The 21,820-nt window shown below is 41.2% G+C and overlaps 1 protein-coding gene across 3 annotated transcripts in view; it reads left to right on the forward strand.

Moving 5' to 3' along the window:
- Positions 1-21,820, forward strand: part of SCN4A (sodium voltage-gated channel alpha subunit 4) — a 178,537-nt gene that overhangs the window by 35,654 nt on the left and 121,063 nt on the right. Inside the window, exons 1-4 of one of the 3 annotated variants that reach the window (XM_040435983.1) lie at positions 9,519-9,531; positions 17,875-18,184; positions 19,005-19,123; positions 21,119-21,208. In XM_040435983.1, coding sequence (XP_040291917.1) covers positions 17,927-18,184; positions 19,005-19,123; positions 21,119-21,208 — 467 coding nt within the window. In that variant the 5' untranslated portion in view covers positions 9,519-9,531; positions 17,875-17,926. Of the gene's footprint in view, positions 1-9,518; positions 9,532-17,868; positions 18,185-19,004; positions 19,124-21,118; positions 21,209-21,820 lie in introns of those variants that run through there. The other 2 variants (XM_040435981.1, XM_040435982.1) reach the window with 2 other exon arrangements.

The following is a 21,820-nucleotide window of genomic DNA, read 5'->3' on the forward strand; positions in this document are numbered from 1 at the left end:
AAATCTTTTGAGATCTTTTTAAATCCCTTCCCAGACTCATAGGCTGCTACAATCTTTTTTCTGAAGTCCTCTGACAGCTCTTTTGCTCTCACCATGGTGCTCACTCTCACTTCAACAGTCAGGAGCACACCAAACTAAATGTCTGAGGTTTAAATAGGGCAAGCCTCATTCAACATGCAGAGTAACGATCTACTAATTATGTGCACCTGGTGTGAGATCTGAGCCAATTTAAGAGGGAATACATGTGAGGGTGTCCTATCTTTTTCCTCAGTTAGAATAGGCATTTTTGTAGAATGACATTTACAGAAGATCTTGAAAAGACTTTTCTTCAGTTTTCTTTGTTTAGTTGGATTACTTTAATCTCTCTGTATTGTTGAAACGGAGATGAAATAACCATTTATTAAAAATGTTACAAAAAACCACATGCTTTCAAAGGGTGTCCTAATTTTTTCACATGACTGTACATGCTTTACCTTCACTGGGTTTAGTTTTACCAGCACTCTTTGTTGTGTGGTCACTAAACCTGCTGTTAGGCTCATCTTTTTAGCGCCTGTTGGCCTGGCACTAATTACAGTCACTTTTTGGCTGCTCTTGGCTCACAGTGCTGGTGTATTCCTGTCTGCAGCTTCTCCACACTCTCTGGCTGCTTTTCCTTCCAACTCACACACAGCCACAGCTCCTTGCTAAAAGGTAGGGAACTTGGGACCCGTCCACACCCAGCAACTGCAACTAAAAGAGTTGTAGAATTTAACCCCTTCTCCCCATACACAGCCTTTGGGGAACAAAGCACATAATAAAGACTCTCTTTAGCAGTGAACCATCAGGTCACTGCACAATGTAATGATATTGATGACCTATCTTCAAAATAGGTCATCAATATCAGATTGGCTGGGGCACTCGTGCGAGTGTAATGTGTTATGCTCATGCAGTGTAACTGCTCATCCCATTCACTTAAAACCATTCAAACAGATGATTGGCAGAGGTGCCAGGAGTCAGACTCCCATCGATCTGAAATTGCTGATCTATCCTTAAGATTACAGTGCACAACCCTTTTAAACATTATAGTCAATGGAGAATAGATAAAAATGGAAGGTATTAACAGATCAGTTTTTTCTGTGTTATTGTTCTTCTGATGGAACATAACCATTGAAAAGTCAATGCAAAAGCCCTAAGTCATCTACTTGGAGAATTTGTCATATTGATCGCCCAGTGTAGGCTATTGACAATGTCAAGAATGTATTCATGATAGAGTGTGTGGGCTTGCGACATGAGGTGGGAGAGGTGAGAAGAGGGGACTTCTGTGTAGCATCAGCTGCCTCTCTGAGATAATCCTGATTCCAGGAGGTGCTGAGACATCTAGCAGAATTCTGAGCGTAACTAGAATATCTTAAGTATGGATTACACCCCTTGTATTGAAAGTCCTTCTGTGTTGGTCTTGCAGTAGAGATGCAGTGCAGAATCTTTTTGGAAATGAAAATCCAACCCTTGAACCCCACAGAAACACTGACGTGTAAACATAATATTGGTCTGTATTACAAAAACAAAGGATTTGGTTCTTGTGAATATAGAATTTCCAGGTCGTAAGCTTTATTCAGACGTCTGTGTCCATGGCGACATCTGTGACAAGATGGTCAGTGCTTCATCTGTGAAAATATCTGTGAAGGGTCCGTGTTTGGATCAGAAGTCCTTTTTTTTTTTCCCCTCTGTGGTTATTCATGTTCGACTTTTATTGGGCATGTGTGGTCTGTAGCATGGACCATAGAAGTGCATGTCTCTGTTGCTTCTTCACTAACCCATGGTCAATACAAAAACATGTGTGAATAAACACATTAAAATCAATACAAAAACATGTGTGAATAAACACATTAAAATCAATGGATGCGCGTGCTGTCCGTGGAAAACATGGACAACACACATCCGTGAGTCACTGACATGTGAATAAGCTCTAAAAGGTTTTTCTTGTTTATAGGTTGTTTTCACCCTTCATCTTGATTATATGATGACTCTCTGTATTATATTTTAATAAGCTACATAAGGTGACCCAAAATTAAAGGGATTATCCAATGACTAATGTAACAAATTTAAATCAGACATCATATAATACTTGACAACCTCCTTCTAACAAAGCTAGAACTAGCCCTGTACCTCACATGGATCCAGAGATCTCCTCATTCTTTGCTCTGCTAGATTTCTATCAATCTGATGGCTCAAGGGGAGTGTCTTTTCTGCTGCAGCTCAGGGGGCGTGTCTTAGCTCTCCCTATCACAGCTCAGGAAGCAGTTGAAGGATGAAACTGAGCATGTGCTGTTTTCTCAGTGAGCAGGTCAAAGAAAAAAGAAAAGAAAAAAACAGCAGGTGGCACTATACAGATACATTTTTATTGAATATCTCAGTGGCTATGCTAAATTTTTAATTACATGCATATACTACAGGATTCAGATCCAGGTGCCGGTTTGAAAACTGTAGAATATTTTTTGTGGGACAACCCCTTTAAGCCTAGGGTCCATACATTTGCAGCAAGTCCAGGAGGGTAGTGTGGGAGGTGGAGAGTGGTGGTGGTGTAGTACCCCAGACCTGGGGGTACTACTGTTGGTTTGTAATGTAATGTTTTGTAATATTCATGTTATGTCACACTACATGCTATACCCCTTGTGCACCAGCATATAGGGTACAGTTGGCAGTGTTTGGCAACCGAAATGGGATTTACCACCTCATTCCTCCCCTCTTGGTAGGAGTGGGCTGGTCAGACTTCCTGCAAAGGGAGGGGCTGAGCGAGCTAGGGTCAGTCATAGAAAGAAAAGAGAGGAGAGGAGCATGTGATCCATATCCCAATCATCCAGGCCATGTGGACCACAGGGTCCTAGGCCACATAAGATTTGTAAACTATGGCTTATTTGTGTCAGCGGAATGATCAAACAGTCAAGACTCCACTGCCAGGTAGTGGGAAACACGTTAAGACACCATCACCGCAGTTCACGACAGGCATAGGTAGAAGCCTGCATCATACAGTGGACACCTACAGCCACAGGTGCCAGAGTAAAGCCGTAAGGAAGGGAATCCAAAGAGACTTTTTCAGCTAGCAAATTTCGTCTTCTGCCACATTTCCAGCCACCATGCCCCATCATTTTGGAGGAGAGAAATTGTGCTTTGTATGAACTGCCACTGGATGTGCTACTATCTGATTTCTTTTCCACTCAGTAAAGAAAGACATTCTTTGCTTATAACCTCTGCCTGGTTCCTTCAATTCACCTTTTTCACTGCACCGAATCCAGGGAGTGATGTCCTGAGGTAGGACACAGTGACACAATACTTCACCAGGGCCACTACTACTCCCATGCACTGCACTGGCTCCTCAGGAACTTGCTGCAGTGGCAATGATGGGGGAGGTAGCTCTAACAGTGGCAGTGTTCACCCTGGCGTTACCTGGGCCATGCAGTGAAAGGAAAGTGCACCCCTTCTTTCATTGATGCACACCCTGGACTTTTGGAGGCTCCTGCCTGGTGATGATTGGGGTGCCCAACTGCCCATGATGTTAGGTAGATGGGTTGCAGGGTCCAACCAGGAGAGCAGGTCCAGGTGGAGGGCTGGCAGATGATGGAGGCAATGACCAGGCCCATTTGGTTACAATAAATAAAGTCTATCTTTACTGAATACATTATGGGAGTTGGAGTACAGACAGCAGCATTAGGTACAGTTCTGTGGTGTATTACAGAGTAGGCTTTTCCCAATAGCTGTGTATAGTCAACTGTAATGGTGGTAGTCCTCCCTCTAGATCAGGGGTGCACAACCTTTTTTGGTCTGGGGGCCGTATTGTTACAAGCCACGATCAGCTGTGTTTCTGCCCAGCAGGATGGGGGCCGCAAACCATGGCTCTGGGGGCCGCAGGTTGTGCACCCCTACTCTAGATACTCTGAAGTCTCTCTCTAGATACACTTTGCAATCTTCCCAAATAACCACAGGTGTACAATTCTGTTCTCATTAACACTTCCTGCACTGCCCAGTCTGCAGGGTGCCGATCTTAGATCTGGATGGCTAATCTGTCTCAGAAGTGTGGTGGTCACCTGAGAAAATTAAACCTTTCCAAATGCAGTAAAGACTATTGCAATAAACAAGCATTTACCTTAGTGTCCAAGCACAACCTGTTTAGTGGTTCTCTCAGGGGTACTCTCAGTTCCGTTACTTCTCTGGCAGATTTCAGTCTCAGGGATGAAGGAACCCTGGTCTAGACCTAGTTGTCTGTAGCTCACACACACATCCTTCCTCTAGGCCTGCTCAGCAAAGACTCTCTCTAGCTCATTACCCTGCCAACTGCACTAAGACTGTCAGTTAACTATTTGCTGTCTATACACAACCATTTAGGGATTTACAGTGCACAAGAAAAATAATATTTTAACCGTTTAAAGGGTTTTTCTGAGACTTTGTAATGGTACCTCATACCTTATTGTCCCAGGTGCTTGCAAAGAGGGCTCTTCAGCCCACTTATTAACAAACAGTATGTTTACGGCACACTTCTTAATGCTCAATCAGTCACATTTATTGGATAACAAAAAGGTTAATCCATATAACAAAGTTTATTCTCAGCATGAAACAAAAAGCCGTATACTTTAAGGCAACGTTTCTGTCAAATATAGACTTTTGTCAAGCCAAATCTGGAGAAGCCAGGAGAGGGAGAGAAGTATTGAGCGGCAGGGACTGCCGGTTGGGAGCTGAGTTCATCAGTATCTGATTGGTGGGCGTCCGACACCCGGGACCCCTGACTATCAGATGTTTGAGAAAGCACCGGCACACACAGTAGCGCCACGGTCTTCTCTCTGCTCACCACTGAGCTGCGCCTAGGCCAGGTGACCAATGAATGTGACGTCCCATAGCCTAGCAAAAGCTGTAAGAAGGCAGCAGCGCTATTGTAACTGCCGGTGCCTTCTCAGACAGCTGATCGACAGGGGTCCAGGGTCTCAGACCCCCACCGATCAGTAAACATATCTAGGAAAACCCTTTTAAATAAGCAATGAATTACAACATTAAAGGGGTATTCCAGTTATATTAACTTATCCCCTATCCACAGGGTAGGGGATAACTATTAGATCAGCCCTGTCACTACTCCCAATATGTCTGTTTCACTACATAATTTTTCCCTTTCAATAAAGATTCTTTAGCATCTTTTCATACAACTCTATGTTGTTCATTCCTCACTTATTACTACTAGGTGTTTATTAATGAATATGCAACTGGGTTTTGCCCATGAGGATGTTTCCCTGCATAGTCTTACATGACACTGTCCAGTCAGTGCTGCTGGTGTGAGACCGTTAAGGAACAACTGACCTCTAACGGATTCATGAATACAGTTCTAGGTGCAATAACTGAGGAATGGAATAACATTGAGTTATATGAAAAGATGCATAAAATTATCCAGTAAGACAGACATGTCAGGAGAGGACATGTCCTCTTTAAGGACATGATAGGGTCACAGAGGTAGGAGGTCCAAAGTGCCTCTTATATCAAGGAAGTCTCTGTTTGCAAACGATTTAAAAGATTGATTTTGCATAAATATAAGTGAAACCAAAAGTCAGTAGAGAGGCCGGCGTACAGTCCATTTCTATGTTACCACATTAAATAAGGAAATACAACTATTTACAAGGTTATAAAACACCTTAAGATGTTCTTAGCTATGGATAGGTTATGTTTTTTTCTCGCTCATACCAAGTGCCACCTGTTTGACCACACTGTACATCATACTCCTCTCCTAGGCTATAATTAGAGCTTGGGTTGACGTTAAGATATGTTACTCAGATGATGATGATATGGGTGATACAAGCACCTGTTCATAGATTGTACTATGTCTTACGTTCTCTGTACATGTTGGCTAATTGGATCTCTAAGTTTCTGCTTGCCTCTTGGGTCTATAATGAAATACCTACAGTGTATTGTCTTTGAGGAACTCTGATGGCCCCTTTACACAAGGGTAGATAAATGATTCAATCAAGCAAAAATTCTTATTTGAACGAAGACCCTTTGGATGGGCATGGGTGCGATCGTGTAATAGATTAATGGCAGACGAACAGTTGCATTTACACTAAAATATAATTGACTGTTTGCAGGAGCGTACATAGAAATGCTGGTTGCAGAGTGCTATTGCATTTGTGTTTTTGCGTTTGTATGTGTATTTCGCCATAGCGATGTGCACCTGCATACAGGGTTGTGCTGACTGAATCCCCCACATTTTTTCTGCGTACATAGAAATCACTGGACCCCATAGCAAGAATCTAAATTGGGCCCCCATGCCCCTTTCATAGCCCCTCCCATTACCCATTTCTGTCCCCTCCCTTTAACCACCCCTGGTCCCTCCCTTTGCTCCATGAACTGTGCTTGCTGCTGTGTGTTATATAGTATGCCATCAGGGCCAGACTGGGATTATAGAACAGCCCTGGCTCACAAACCCAACCAGACTACATATGATATTGAATAAAAATAATTATATGCAAAGAACACTGTGGAGGTGAATTTTCCTTTACTTAGTCATGCTCCTATGTAAACCATCAATACAAGAAAGGAATTAAAAATGGAATACGAAAATGTGCAATCAGATGGTCAGGGATGCATGTTAGCATCCCCAACAGCAACACATACCATGATAAAGCTCAAAACACCTTCCCAGCAGCGTCTGATACCAGTGTGGATCCCAAAATACCTCCCCTACTTCACCATATAAATACAACATTGCAGCACAAAATATCTCCCCATCAGTGCCAAATAAATACCCCCATGAAGTACAAAATACTTAGCAGTATTGTTCCCTGACCACCCCTCCCCACTGGCAGCAGCATTGTCCCCATTTAAATGTCTCACATCTGTTTGAGACTTGCCGGACAGGAGCAGTGAGGCTGGAGTTGGATGGAGAGAGCCTTCTGGTAGAAGGTAGAATGGAATGGGCAAAAGAAGTTGTGCCGTCACAGGACATATGTTGCCGAGGTATAATAGATGCAGTGTGTACAGATATATAGTATATCCAGCATGTACTGATATGTGAGATATAAATTACACCTCGTGCCTCACATATCAGTACACTGCTGTATATACTATATATCTTAGCACACTACATCTATTATACCTTGTACCTCACATGTCAATACACTGCTGTATATACTATATATCTGTACACACTGGATCTATTATACTGTATAATGTATGCAGCATGTGTGTATATGTGTATATATATATATATATATACAGTACAGACCAAAAGTTTGGACACACCTTCTCATTCAAAGAGTTTTCTTTATTTTCATGACTATGAAGGCATCAAAACTATATAAATTAACACATGTGGAATTATATACATCACAAACAAGTGTGAAACAACTGAAAATATGTAATATTCTAGGTTCTTCAAAGTAGCCACCTTTTGCTTTGATTACTGCTTTGCACACTCTTGGCATTCTCTTTATGAGCTTCAAGAGGTAGTCCCCTGAAATGGTCTTCCAACAGTCTTGAAGGAGTTCCCAGAGATGCTTAGCACTTGTTGGCCCTTTTGCCTTCACTCTGTGGTCCAACTCACCCCAAACCATCTCGATTGGGTTCAGGTCCGGTGACTGTGGAGGCCAGGTCATATGGCGCAGCACCCCATCACTCTCCTTCATGGTCAAATAGCCCTTACTTTCAAAGTTTTCCCAATTTTTCGGCTGACTGACTGACCTTCATTTCTTAAAGTAATGATGGCCACTCGTTTTTCTTTACTTAGCTGCTTTTTTCTTGCCATAATACAAATTCTAACAGTCTATTCAGTAGGACGATCAGCTGTGTATCCACCTGACTTCTCCTCAACGCAACTGATGGTCCCAACCCCATTTATAAGGCAAGAAATCCCACTTATTAAACCTGACAGGGCACACCTGTGAAGTGAAAACCATTTCAGGGGACTACCTCTTGAAGCTCATCAAGAGAATGCCAAGAGTGTGCAAAGCAGTAATCAAAGCAAAAGGTGGCTACTTTGAAGAACCTAGAATATGACATATTTTCTGTTGTTTCACACTTGTTTGTTATGTATATAATTCCACATGTGTTAATTTATAGTTTTGATGCCTTCAGTGTGAATCTACAATTTTCATAGTCATGAAAATAAAGAAAACTCTTTGAATGAGAAGGTGTGTCCAAACTTTTGGTCTGTACTGTATATATATACAGTCATGTGAAAAAATTAGGACACCCTTTGAAAGCATGTGGTTTTTTGTAACATTTTTAATAAATGGTTATTTCATCTCCGTTTCAACAATACAGAGAGATTAAAGTAATCCAACTAAACAAAGAAAACTGAAGAAAAGTCTTTTCAAGATCTTCTGTAAATGTCATTCTACAAAAATGCCTATTCTAACTGAGGAAAAAGATAGGACACCCTTGCCCCTAATAGCGAGTGTTACCTCCTTTGGCTGAAATAACTGCAGTGAGACGGTTCTTGTAGCCATCTACCAGTCTTCGACATCGGTCTGAGGAAATTTTACCCCACTCCTCAATGCAGAACTTTTTCAGCTGTGAGATGTTTGAGGGGTTTCTTGCACGTACAGCCCTTTTCAAGTCACCCCACAGCATCTCAATGGGATTCAAATCTGGACTTTGACTTGGCCATTCCAGGACTCTCCATTTCTTCTTTTTCAGCCAATCTTTGGTTGATTTACTAGTATGTTTTGGGTCATTGTCATGTTGCATGGTCCAGTTCCGCTTCAGCTTTAATTTTCTAACTGATGGTCTCACATGTTCTTCAAGCACCTTCTGATACACAGTAGAATTCATCGTGGATTCTATGATGGTGAGCTGACCAGGTCCTGCTGCAGCAAAGCAGCCCCAAACCATGACACTTCCACCTCCATGCTTCACAGTTGGTATGAGGTTCTTTTCTTGGAATGCTGTGTTTGGTTTACGCCAAACATGTCCTCTGCTGTTGTGTCCAAATAATTCAATTTTGGACTCATCTGTCCAAAGAACATTATTCCAGAAGTCCTGGTCTTTGTCAACTTTATCTCTGGCAAATGTCAGTCTGGCCTCGATGTTTCTCTTGGAAAGCAAAGGTTTCCTCCTTGCACACCTCCCATGCAAGTTAAACTTGTACAGTCTCTTTCTGATTGTAGAGGCATGTACTTCTACATCAACAGTAGCCAGAGCCTGCTGTAGTTCTCGAGATGACACTTTAGGGTTTTTGGAGACCTCTTTTAGCATCTTGCGGTCTGCTCTTGGGGTGAACTTGCTGGGGCGACCAGTCCTGGGCATGTTGGCAGTTGTTTTGAAAGCCCTCCACTTGTAGACTATCTTCCGGACAGTGGAATGGCTGATTTCAAAATCTTTTGAGATCTTTTTAAATCCCTTCCCAGACTCATAGGCTGCTACAATCTTTTTTCTGAAGTCCTCTGACAGCTCTTTTGCTCTCACCATGGTGCTCACTCTCACTTCAACAGTCAGGAGCACACCAAACTAAATGTCTGAGGTTTAAATAGGGCAAGCCTCATTCAACATGCAGAGTAACGATCTACTAATTATGTGCACCTGGTGTGAGATCTGAGCCAATTTAAGAGGGAATACATGTGAGGGTGTCCTATCTTTTTCCTCAGTTAGAATAGGCATTTTTGTAGAATGACATTTACAGAAGATCTTGAAAAGACTTTTCTTCAGTTTTCTTTGTTTAGTTGGATTACTTTAATCTCTCTGTATTGTTGAAACGGAGATGAAATAACCATTTATTAAAAATGTTACAAAAAACCACATGCTTTCAAAGGGTGTCCTAATTTTTTCACATGACTGTATATATAGAGAGAGAGAGAGAGCAGTGTACTGCTGAAAGGTACGAGGTATTATTCTAACCTGGGAATGACACTATTCTCTGTGCAGTTTCTTTACTAGATGATAATGTCATAACAGGCCCTGACAGATACACCAAGCCTGGGAACTGCATCATTCTCTTTTCATTACCTTTACTAGAAGCACAGGACCTGTGACGATCATCACCCTTTAGTTTTCTCCACTGATAATAGTGATTGTAGACTGGAGCTGGAAGGGAGCCAGTATTGAATGTAATTAGGGGGTGGGGCCTTTGTTTTAATGCCGACCCCTCTTCCCCACCGCCCCCATAGCAGTGGCGTGATCAGCCTCCATTAGAGGTACATCTCTGTGTGGTTGGGGTTTGGTTTGGGGAAAAAATGGATTGTGTGAAGGTGTGGAAAGGGTGTGTTAGAAAGGTGTGTAAAGACCCTTTGTTCCTTCCCTCGAGAAAATAGGAATTAATTAAAATTCTTATCTGCACAATAGTAAAACTAGAAACACTTCAACAAGTTCATTTGCTAGTGGATTGTGTTTTTTGATGTTTGGTGAGTGAATATTCGCTTGCGGTTCAGAGGCAGGAAATTAAAAACCAATGTTCAAAGTGTTTCCTCCCACTTCAGTTTCACCAATAGGAGAACATTTGAACTAACAAACACATTTTTTTTATGATTATGAACTCATGTAAAAAGGCCTTTAGACCAGGAGTGGAGACATGTAGATAATGCCAATATCTCGAATATCCCCTCGGTCACTTTTTGACATTTTAAAATCAAACATAATATTTATTTTTGGTTTTGCTATTTAATTTTATCCTTTGCTTTACTGGTTGGAGATCATTTTCAGCTTTTTTGGAAGCTTTTCAATTGTGGTCTTTAAAAGCAAATGAACACATTATATTATAAATAGCAATTCCTTCCCCATGCAAGCCCTGTGATAGCTGCACCAAACTGGAACTGATGTATAATAGAAAATAGATGACCTACACCCAGGGCAAAAGAACTGCTGAACTAGAGCATAATTATTCTTATGACCCTCAGTATTCAAGAGAAAATGTTTCTAAAATGTGTGTGCCTCCAAATATTACCAGCACTAGATATAAAACTATAACAATAAAAAAGTGAGTAATATATTTTACTAAGACATTAAAGGGATTGTCCGGGTTTTTTCTATTGATGACCTTTCCAGAGATCAATATCAGATTGGCAGGGGTCAGACACCTGGCACCCCCACCAATCAGCTGTACGAGTGTCGGACCCCTGCCGATCTGATATTGATAACCTATCCTCAGGATTGGTCATCAATAGAAAAAGCCCGGACAACCTCTTTAATAATGTAGGATCAGATTTGTAACTTAAAACATCTGGGTCCTAAAATGGACAGTCTATGATAGGAAAATCCACCTATAACGTATTACATGGTGTCATCTTATGTGGTAGGAAGGAAGGTCTTTGGGGCTGTTACTGCTACCTCTGGAAGCATTGGCCATATTGAGCATTTTATGGTGGATATCTGTTCAATTGTCTTTATAGCGACTCATACAGATGCAGGCATGTAAATATGCACTAGTGTTCCTTCACAGTATAATGCCTCATTCACACATCAGTGTTTGGTCAGTGATTTCCATCAGTGATTGTGAGCCAAAACCAGTTGCGGCTCTTAACACAGAACAGGTGAAGATCTTTCCCTTATACCTTATGTCTGTGGAGGCTCCAATCCTGGTTTTGGCTTACAATCACTGATGGAAATCACTGACTGAACACTGACGTGTGAATGAGGCTTCAGGAGCAGATATTTATCCTGACTCTCCCATATAACTTGAAGAGGGGAATAAGCCAACGTCAGACCCTTTGGCAGCAGCTTATCTCCAGTGGGAACAAACTATCTGGCATGTTGAAATAACTTCCTCCAACATCTGGTGTCGGAAGAGATTCAGGAGATCCTATTAGACAGCTGACTAACCCTGCCAATTTCAGTGGGTTTGGCTGACATTTACCTGATGGACATCTTAAAGAAAAAAAGTCAGTTCCTTCCCTACTCTAAGCTGTGTAATCATGAACTCCATTGAAAGTCAATGGGAGATGGATCCGTTTTCTATTGTGCCAGATTGTGTCAGAGAAAACGGATCCGTCCCCATTGACTTGCATTGTGTGCCAGGACGGATCCGTTTGGTTCAGTTTCGTCAAGCGGACAGCAAACCGCTGCAGGCAGTTTTTTGGTGTCCGCCTCCAGGGCGGAATGGAGACTGATCGGAGGCAAACTGATGCATTCTGAGCGGATCCTTTTCCATTCAGAACGCATTAGGGCAAAACTGCTCCGTTTTGGACCGCTTGTGAGAGCTCATGACGGATCTCACAAACGGAAAGCCAAAACGCAAGTGTGAAAGCAGCCTTACTGTGTAACTGCTTGCCAGATTGGTGTGTTCCCCTCCGATTGGTAAAGTACACCAGTGCCATGCTCTGATCCGAAGATGTAATCATCCTTAACAGTCATCTTTTCACCACTCCAATCATAATAAAGGTCCCATTACACGTGACAATTAGTGTTGATCGAGAATATCGAATTTTAATCGCGAATATCGCCACTTCGAGAATTCATTAAGATGTATAATATAGTGCTATATATTCGTATTCGCTATAGTGCTATATATTCTAGAATTTTTTTCATCTGAACCCATGATCCCTCCCTGCTTCTTGCTTGTGGGCCAATGAGAAGGCTGCAATGTCTTTGTCTGAGCTTAGCAACATCCCTAGCAACCAATAGGAAAGTTGCCTACCCCTTACTATATAAGAAACTCCCCTGCAGCCATTTTTTTCAGTTTTTTGCAGTTCTGAGAGAGACAGCAGTGTCATTGCTGTGCTCTGTGCTTTCCTGTGTCATTACATTATATAGATAGCTTATATATATAATACAGATAGTTAGTGGGAGATAGTCAGTGTAGGTTAGATAGTGATATAGTGTAGCTGATAGGTTCCAGTGCAGGGTGTTAGGTAGTGTGATAGGAATTACTGTTTCTCTGCTGTCCATACATACATGCTACAGACATAGTGCTGTGATGTCACAACAATACATAGTGCACCAATCAGTAATATGTAGTCAGACCTGCTAAAATGTAAAGTTGCACGTATTGCGCCAAAATATGCCCATCATTAATTGCCGATTTGCACAATCGCGAATATATTGAAGAACTCTATCTGCATATAAAGCTATTGTAATGTTCTGCCGTGCCAACCATTTTCTCCAGTCTCAGGAAACTTCTAGCAGCTTGGAAAATGTAGCAAAAGTGACCCATGCCTGTAGTGAGCGCGCATTACGCAAATATTACTTTGCCGATTTTCGCAAACAAGAAAATAATCGCAAATTCTCGAATTCGCTAATTTATGACGGATATTCGCCCAATATTCACGAAATATCGCAAATTCGAATATTGCCCCTGCCGCTCATCACTAGTGACAATTTAGCAGGAGCTTCCTTCCCAATAATCGCCGCAGGCAATAGGAAAAAACGCCATGCTCTCTAGCGGCCGGGACCATGGGATCACAGATATGCTAGTGCTTTTTCCTATAGTATGCAAGCATTACCACCACTGATGGATTGCAGGGTGGTTGTAATCATGGAAACGAGCAGTGTATAATGTGATGGAAAAATGAATCAAGCCAGCAAAGGAAGCAATATGGACAATCACAATACATTATTAAGTGCCTTGTATTAACTTTCTCTACATGATAAATGCCACTTACTGAAGTGAGACAACCCCTTTAAAGGTATTTTATTGGGATTTTATGTGATAGAGACCAACACAAAGTAGCAAGTATGTGTGAAGTGACAAGAAAACAATACATGGTTTTCAAACATTTTAATATATAAAAATCTGAAAAATGTGGCATGCGTTTGTAATCAGCTTCCCTGAGCCAATACTTTTTAGGAACACCTTTTGCTGAAATTACAGCTGCAAGTCTTTGGGGGAATGTCTCTACTTGCTTTGCACATCTAGAGGCTGAAACTTTTGCCCATTCTTCTTTGCAAAAAAGCTCAACCTCAGTCAGATTGGATGGAGAGCGTCTGTGAACAGCAATTTCCAAGTCTTTCCACAGATTCTCAATGGGATATAGGTCTCGACTTTGACTGAGCCATACATGAATTTGCTTTGATCTTAACCATTCTATTGTAGCTATGGCTGTATGTTTAGGGTTGTTGTCCTGCTGGAAGGTAGACCTCTACCTCAGTCTCTTTTGCAGCTTCTACCAGGTTATCCTCCAGGATTGCCCTGTGTTTAGCTCTATCCATCTTTCCATCAACTCTGACCAGCTTCCCTGTCTCTGCTGAAGAAAAGCATCCCCACAGCATGATGCTGCCACCACCATGTTTCACAATGGGAATAGTGTGTTCAGGGTGATGTGCAGGGTTTGTTTTCCACCTCACATGGTGTTTTGCATTTAGGACAAAAAGTTCAACTTTGGTCTCATCAGACCAGAGCACATTCTTCTACATGTTTGCTGTTTCCCCTACATGGCTTGTGGCAAACTGCATACAGGATTTCTTATGGTGTGCTTTCAAAGATTACTTTCTTCTTGCCACTCTTCCATAAATGCCAGATTTGTGGAGTACACTAATAGTTGCCCTGTGGACAGATTCTCCCACCCAACCTGTTCATCTCTGCAGCTTCTCCAGAGTGACCATGGGCCTCTTGGCTGCTTCTCTAATTAGTGCTCTCTTTGCCTGGGCTGTCAGTTTAGGTGAACAGCCATGTCTTGGTCGGTTTTGCAATTGTTCCATACCCCTTTCATTTTCGAATGATGGCTTGAACAGTGCTCTGTGAGATGTTCAGAGCTTGGGATATTCTTGTATAACCTAATCCTGCTTGACACTTCTCCACAACTTTATCCCTGACCTGTCTGATGTGTTCCTTGGTTTTCATGATCCTGTTTAATCACTAATGTTCTCTAACAAACCTCTGAGGCCTTCACAGAACAGCTGTAGTTATACTGAGAATAAATTATACATAGGTGGACTCAATTTACTAATTAGGTGACTTCTGAAGGCAATTGGTCACAATGGATTTTATTTAGGTGTATCGGAGTACAGGGGAATGAATACAAATGCACACCACATTTTTCAGATTCTTTTATTACATATTTTGCAAACCATGTATTGTTTTCTTTTCATTTCACCCATACTTGCAACTTTATGTTGGCCCATCATATAAAATCCCAATAAAATACATTTAGGATGGTTGGTGTAACACAAAAAAATGTGAAAAAATATGAATATTTTATCAAGAAACTGTAGATAGTGACATGAAAAAAAAACAAAAAAAACAACTATAATTCTACAAGAAATGTTTAAAATGAAAATGTGAATTAAATAGGTACTTTCCTGCTGACACATCCCCTCTAAATGATATGATGAAAGTTCACATTGATGATCTCAGATGGTCTAAGATGTCCTTAAAAGAAAAAAAAGAACTTGAAGGAGTAGCTTGGAAGAAACAGGTCAAAGGACTGGCACTAGTCCACATGTTTTATAATGTTTGAAGGAAGGTATCAGTTCACAGCTAATCCAGCCGACAGGAGAAAGGATAATTCCAGCTCCAGATTGAATTTAGTTAGAAGCGGAAGCAAGGACATTTTTAGGTGTGTAAAATAGTAGGGAATGGGATGGAGTATGCAGAAGAGGGAGGGCTGGTTCTGGGACCCCGGATGTTAGTTTGTGCTCTGTTTTACTCTCCCTGCTCTCCTCAGGCATCTCTTGCTTTATGCATCATTCCTTCTTCAGAAGGAATGAACAGAGTCATCAGGCTGCCGAAACCTGACTCCCCTTATGGGTGATCTGGGATGGCAGCTGAGGAGTCAGCCTTATGCCTGGAATCGCTTCAGAGCGGCCCAGTGCTAAGAGCTCCTCACTTTCCCCTGAATGAGACGTAAGCAAGGGTATAAACTGATTTATGCTTCACCAAATATCCTAGGGGTGAAAGGTAATACGATGGGGCATAAGGCGCCAGAAATGACAGCACTTAATAATTTCAATGTCTGCTGTGAAATGAGGATATAGTTATCCTGTCAACTGGAACTTTTTTCCCATTTTGTAACCACAGTGTGAATTTATTTCACAGATTTTGCTATAATTGACCAAAGGAGCTGTGGACCCTTTCTAGACATCCCCTGCCCTTATACTAGAATTTTTAGGCCACCCCTGGTTCCATGAACTTCTTTAGGATCTAAGACATATCCTTTCTATATAGGAAAGTACTAAACTCCATATTACGTATCTAAAATCTTCTAGTTTAGGGTACATTCACATCACCGTTTTATTTTCTGTTGTTCTGAACCAGCAGAAGAAAAGAACCATTTTTATTTTTTTTAACGGATCTGTTATTTTGAGCATTTGTTGTGATCAGTTTGCATCCGTTTCTCCTGTCTAAAATAGCGAATCTCTGACAGAACTGACAAAACTGATCATGAGTCATGACTGATGCTCAAAAAAGACGGATCAATTATTTTTTTGTGCAAACTGATGCTAACTGAGCATAACTGATGCTCAAAATCTCAAAAAAACAGATCCGTTTTTGTATGTTCTTCTGATGGATCAGAAGAATGGAAAACAAAACAGTGATGTGAATGCATCCCTATATAGTCCATTAAAAATAACATACTGTATATATATATATATATATACAGTGCTGTGGGGGGAAAATGAAAGGTGGAATCTGATTGGTTAAGTCAGTTTTCCTTAGTACCAGTTTTGATAAATCTCTCCCAATACATTTACTATATACTCAATTATGCCACATGAACATCACCCTTCTTGGGACCCCCTTTATGATCTAGGGTAGAAAGCTACTCACAATAGAGCCTGTTGCCTTGATTGGCTCAGCCTATCATTTCGGTGACTAGCACGTAGTACTAAAATTGACCAGGAGTAATTTTTCCTGGCAATATCAGTTGATCTTCTGAAGCTGGACCAATAGTGAGCAGCTGAGCTTAATTTCAGAAAGGGGTTTTCCATAGGAGGCCACTACTACTTCCTCTGCACTGCCTATAGCTACACTCATGCCATCTAAGGGTGCTGTCAAACGTTCAGGCTTTTTTATGCAGTTTTTGAAGCCAAAATAGGTGTGGATCATAAAAGGAGAAATTATAAAAGATAGATAAAATGTTCTAATTTTTTTTAATCCACCCCTGGTTTTGTCTTCAAAAAAAGCATCAAGAAACCTGAACATGTGGCGCACAGCATTATCATGATTTATAGTGCTATGTGTCTCTGCTTGACCTTTATATCAGTATGACCCTGTAGAAGTAAGGTCAAGCAGAGACACATAGGATTATAAATCATAATAATGCTGTGCGCTCCTGCAAGTCCAGAACGGAGGATCAGGCTCACACACGGAGCGTGATGCCCGCAATGGATTCACTCATGTGAAACAGCCCTAAGAATGGCTGGAGTTCTCCACATCTGATTCGCAGACTAGACGGAGTTGAATTGACAGAGCTGATGGAGTTTGATGAGGGGCAGCTTTTACACTGTACTTTTATAATTTTACTAATCTGCTTGCCATGTAAAGAGACTTAGATCAATGTCAGGGATCGCTTACAATCGGTCATTACTAGTATACAGTTTTGCTGCTGCTCTTCTGTGCTTACATTTTTATTTATTTATTTTTTATGCACTTATATAGCGGTACTATATTCCGCAGCTCTTTACAGACATTAGCATCCAACTGTCCCCAATGGGGCTCACAATCTGAGGTCCCTATCAGTATGTCTTTGGAGTGTGAGAGGAAACCCACGCAAACACAAGGAGAACATACAAACTTCATAAAGATGTTGTCCTTGGTCAGATTCGAACCTAGGACCCCAGCGCTGCAAGGCACCAGTGCTAACCACTGAGCCAATGATCCACATTTTTGCCTTGTACCATGCCCTGTATATAAGGGCAATTACTATTCCATGGCATTGAAAGTGTATTCTGTACTGTACTATGATTGTAGTTACCTTATATTGTTTAATATGTCTCTTGCTAGTTTCTATGACTTTTATGGTACAGAACATTCATTATTTTTATTATTGTGAGTTTTAGACTCCCAGGCAAACAAGCCATATTTCACCACTCCTAAATACAGAATGACAATATGGCCGTCAAAATGCTTCCTCCCGGCCCTGACAGCCTGCAGCGATTTACCAAAGAGAGCATTGCAAGAATAGAAAAGCGAATTGAAGAGGAAGAGATCCGGAAAGCCAAACAGATTGAGGTTCTTGAAGATGTGGTACTTAAACCCAACAATGGCCTGGAAGCTGGGAAAAATCTACCACTTATTTATGGTGATCCACCGCCAGAGCTTTTTGGGGTCCCCCTAGAAGATTTGGATCCTTTTTATAGAAACCAAAAGGTAACATATGGATCTTCTGGGTCTGGTTGACATGATGCTGTGGAGTTAGAACTAGTAGTTTCATTTATGTTGGCAGGGGATCTTTTTTTTAAGGAATAGAGTTCATAGGTACAGTATGACTGGGGGTTTTAAACTAACAGAGACTGGAGAGGGGGACATGATCTTCTGTTGGGCCCTGGTTCCATTGACAAAGATCAGCCACAATTGGACCCAAGAGCATAGACACAGCAATTTGCAGATCACTTGTGAATGCTTGTCATGTTTTTTGGCTGTGGACCCTAGGGATACTGTTTTCTTGTGGGCACATTGTAAAATTTTTATCTTTCATGTCATACCTTCAGGCATTCACAATTCTCACCAGCAACTTTATAAGATACACCAATGGAGTATCTTAGAAAGTTGCTGTATGCACCAATGGGATATCTTAGAAAGTTACTTAGGTCCCTATCAGTATGTCTTTGGAGTGTGGGAGGAAACTGGAGTACTTGGAGGAAACCCATGCAGACATGGGGAGAACATACAAACTCCATGCAGATGTTGTCCTTGGTCAGATTCAAACCTAGGACCTCAGCCCTGAAAGGCACCAGTGCTAACCACTGTGCTGCCCTATTATTAGATAATATGGGGACAGGTTGTATGAAGGTAGAGCCCTGTCACATTGGTTCCTCTGCTGCTCTGTGTAGCCCTTCCATTTAAACTTCTGCTTCATTGTAAGTATGGCTCATTTTAGAACTTTTATTGGCCTTTTTGTAACTACAGATAATTGCTTTTATGTCCTGCATTTTAGCTCAATGTTTTATCTCGTTTTATCTTCCCACAGACATTCATTGTCCTGAGTAAGGGCAAAGCAATATATCGTTTCACTGCCACCAAAGCCTTGTACCTACTGGACGCTTTCAATCTATTAAGAAGAGGAGCTATCAAAGTGCTGATCCACTCATATCCTTATGAATCAAGTTTATTATATATATTGTTCATTAGTAAAGTTATATAGTTAGTTATATAGTTTAGTGCAGACAAGCAGTTTAGGGTTTGTTTGATATGGCTCTACTTTTTTTTTCCTTCCAGAGAATGGGTTGTGTCTGGTATTGCAGTTGAATAAGTAGAAAAGGACTGTGACTGTGTATTTGTAAAGAGCCTTTTACACTGCCTGATGGATCAGACAATTGTTGCTTGTCAGTGGAGATGAGCGGTCAATTTACATGCAGTGATCCCCTCCACAGTATGGGGATGAGTGGTCGCTAATGCCATGGCTTGTCCTCATACAGCTGCGTTGTTTGTGGGCAGCAGAGTGCTGGTTAGACAGCACGATCTGCTGCCCCAAACTAATGACTGTATTACCCAATAAATAAGCGTTTTGCTACGAATGTTCATTCGCAATAGTTAGTTCAAACATCGGGCAGTGTAAAAGGGCCTTTAGTAATCTTCAATGTTTTATTGGGGTGGTCAAGTCATATCACGTTTTGGCTTGTTATGAACCTTTCTCAAATGTTCATATTGAGCTGATGCAATAAATCATTGAAGATTACTTGCAAATACCAGGTGGCAGTCCTTTACTATTTATTGTGTTTTGGGCTTACACCCCCTGGACACAGACTACGGCTAAGACACAGCAAGTGTCAGTTGGGTAGTAACCAAAATGGTATTGCAGTTCAAAATCTTTTAACCCCTTGGATACCGGAGGTTTTTTCGTTTCTGCGTTTTCATTTTTCTTCCCTATCTTCCTTCAGCTATAACTTTTTTATTTTTCCTTTCACATATCCATATGAGGGCTTATTTTTTGCAGGAAAAGTTGTACTTTCCAATGCCACCATTTAATATGGCATACAACATAGTAGGAAGCGGGGAAAAAATTCCAAATGGGGTGGAATTGGAAAAAAAAAATCTATTTCTCCACCGTTTTACAAGTTTTGTTCCTACGGCGTTCCCTTTGTGGCAAAACTGACCTGTGCCCTTCATTCTCTGAGTCAGTACGATTACAACCATACCACATATGTTTAACTGTTTTAAAGTTATATCTACTGAGCTGTGTGGGGGCTAATTTTTTGTGGGACGATCTGTAGTTTTTACTGATGCCATTTTGGAGTGTGCATGACTTTTTGATCACATTTTATTATATTTTTTGGATAAGAGAAGTGATGAAAAAATTTCAAATCGTCCATTTTGGCCTTTTTTTCTGTTATGCCATTCGCCGTACTGGAAAAATGTTTTTTTTAATTTAATAGTACAGGTGTTTTTGGAAGCGGTAATGCCCATGATGTTTATATTTATGTATTTATTTTTTTATTCTACGGAAAAGGGGGTAATTAAAATTTAGATATTTTTTTAATATATTTTTATTTTTTTTAAAACTTTTTTATGGTATTGTAGCTCATGTTTGAGGCTACAAAAGTTTTTTTTTTTTTTTATTCTAAACCATCATGGTTCTTATAGATCCATGATGAGAGGAGAATTGCTCATTTCTTATGTTGGCCTGCCACCTGCTGGTGAAAATAATAATTGCAGCTTCAATACCCTGGGTCTCTTCAGAGAGACCCAGCATATTGAATTCAATTACCAGCATCCTTATTAGCCGCAGAGGATGTCGGTAACAAGCCCAGAAGGACATGCTTCTAGGTTTTTGAGCTTTTAGATGCCGTGACCACACTTGATCACGGCATCTAAAGGCTTTAATGACCACGATTGGCATTATTGCCAGTCGCGGTAATTAGCCACGGGTCTCTGCTGTTTGAAACAGCGGAGACCCGCCCGCCATGTTTACCCATCACTTCAGCGCTGCAACACCAGACATAGCCTATGGACATGAGTGGAGCTGGTTCAGGAAAATAGTAAAACCTTCTAACCTGTTCTAATCAGATAGTATAAAAATAAATATTTCAACACATAGTTGCACTACCTTTTGTCTTTGCTTATAGTTCCTTAACTCATCTTCACAATATTCAATTTTTTTATTATGATAACAATTTTAACAAATTGTGTTTTCATGACTATGAGTGACCCACCACCTTGGTCAAAAAATGTGGAGTAAGTAACATTTATCTACTTTATGTCAGTGATTTCTCATGCCCCCATCGTCTGATAGGTGCGGGTCCACCTCTGGCACCCGTACCTACACCGAGAACGGAGCTGGGAGAGCGGTGGCTGGAGGACCCTGGGTTTCCCAGAGTCCGGCCACCACCAACCACTCTCCCCATACAAGTGAATGGGAGCACACCGATTTTGCGTGGCCACCGCTCCCATTCATTTCTATGGGGCTAACGGAAATAGCCGGGCCATCGCTCTGCTATTTTCGGTGGCCCATAGAAATGAATGGAGGGTGGCTGCGCATGCGCAGTGTGCCCTCTACCACATTTCCCCACTCCGTTCTCGGTGCATATATTTATATTGAGCTGTTCTGTCACAGAGGGTTAACTGTTTTTCTATCTGTGTGACTGGTACTTTCACTTTCACTTTGTGCCGTCGTCCAAAAAACACTTATTTAAGCCACATTCTGATCAGTAAGATAAGAACTGAGCTATAATGAGTGTTTATAAGGTCAGAGAGCAGAGATAAGGAGTCCGTCTGCTCATGGTCTGATGGAAAATCCAAAGGGTGCTACTAGAGCATGCCAGCTCTGCACAGAAAAAAGGACGCCAT

This window comes from Bufo bufo, chromosome 6 (assembly GCF_905171765.1).
Source record: "Bufo bufo chromosome 6, aBufBuf1.1, whole genome shotgun sequence".
In the NCBI taxonomy this organism is placed as follows: domain Eukaryota; kingdom Metazoa; phylum Chordata; class Amphibia; order Anura; family Bufonidae; genus Bufo; species Bufo bufo.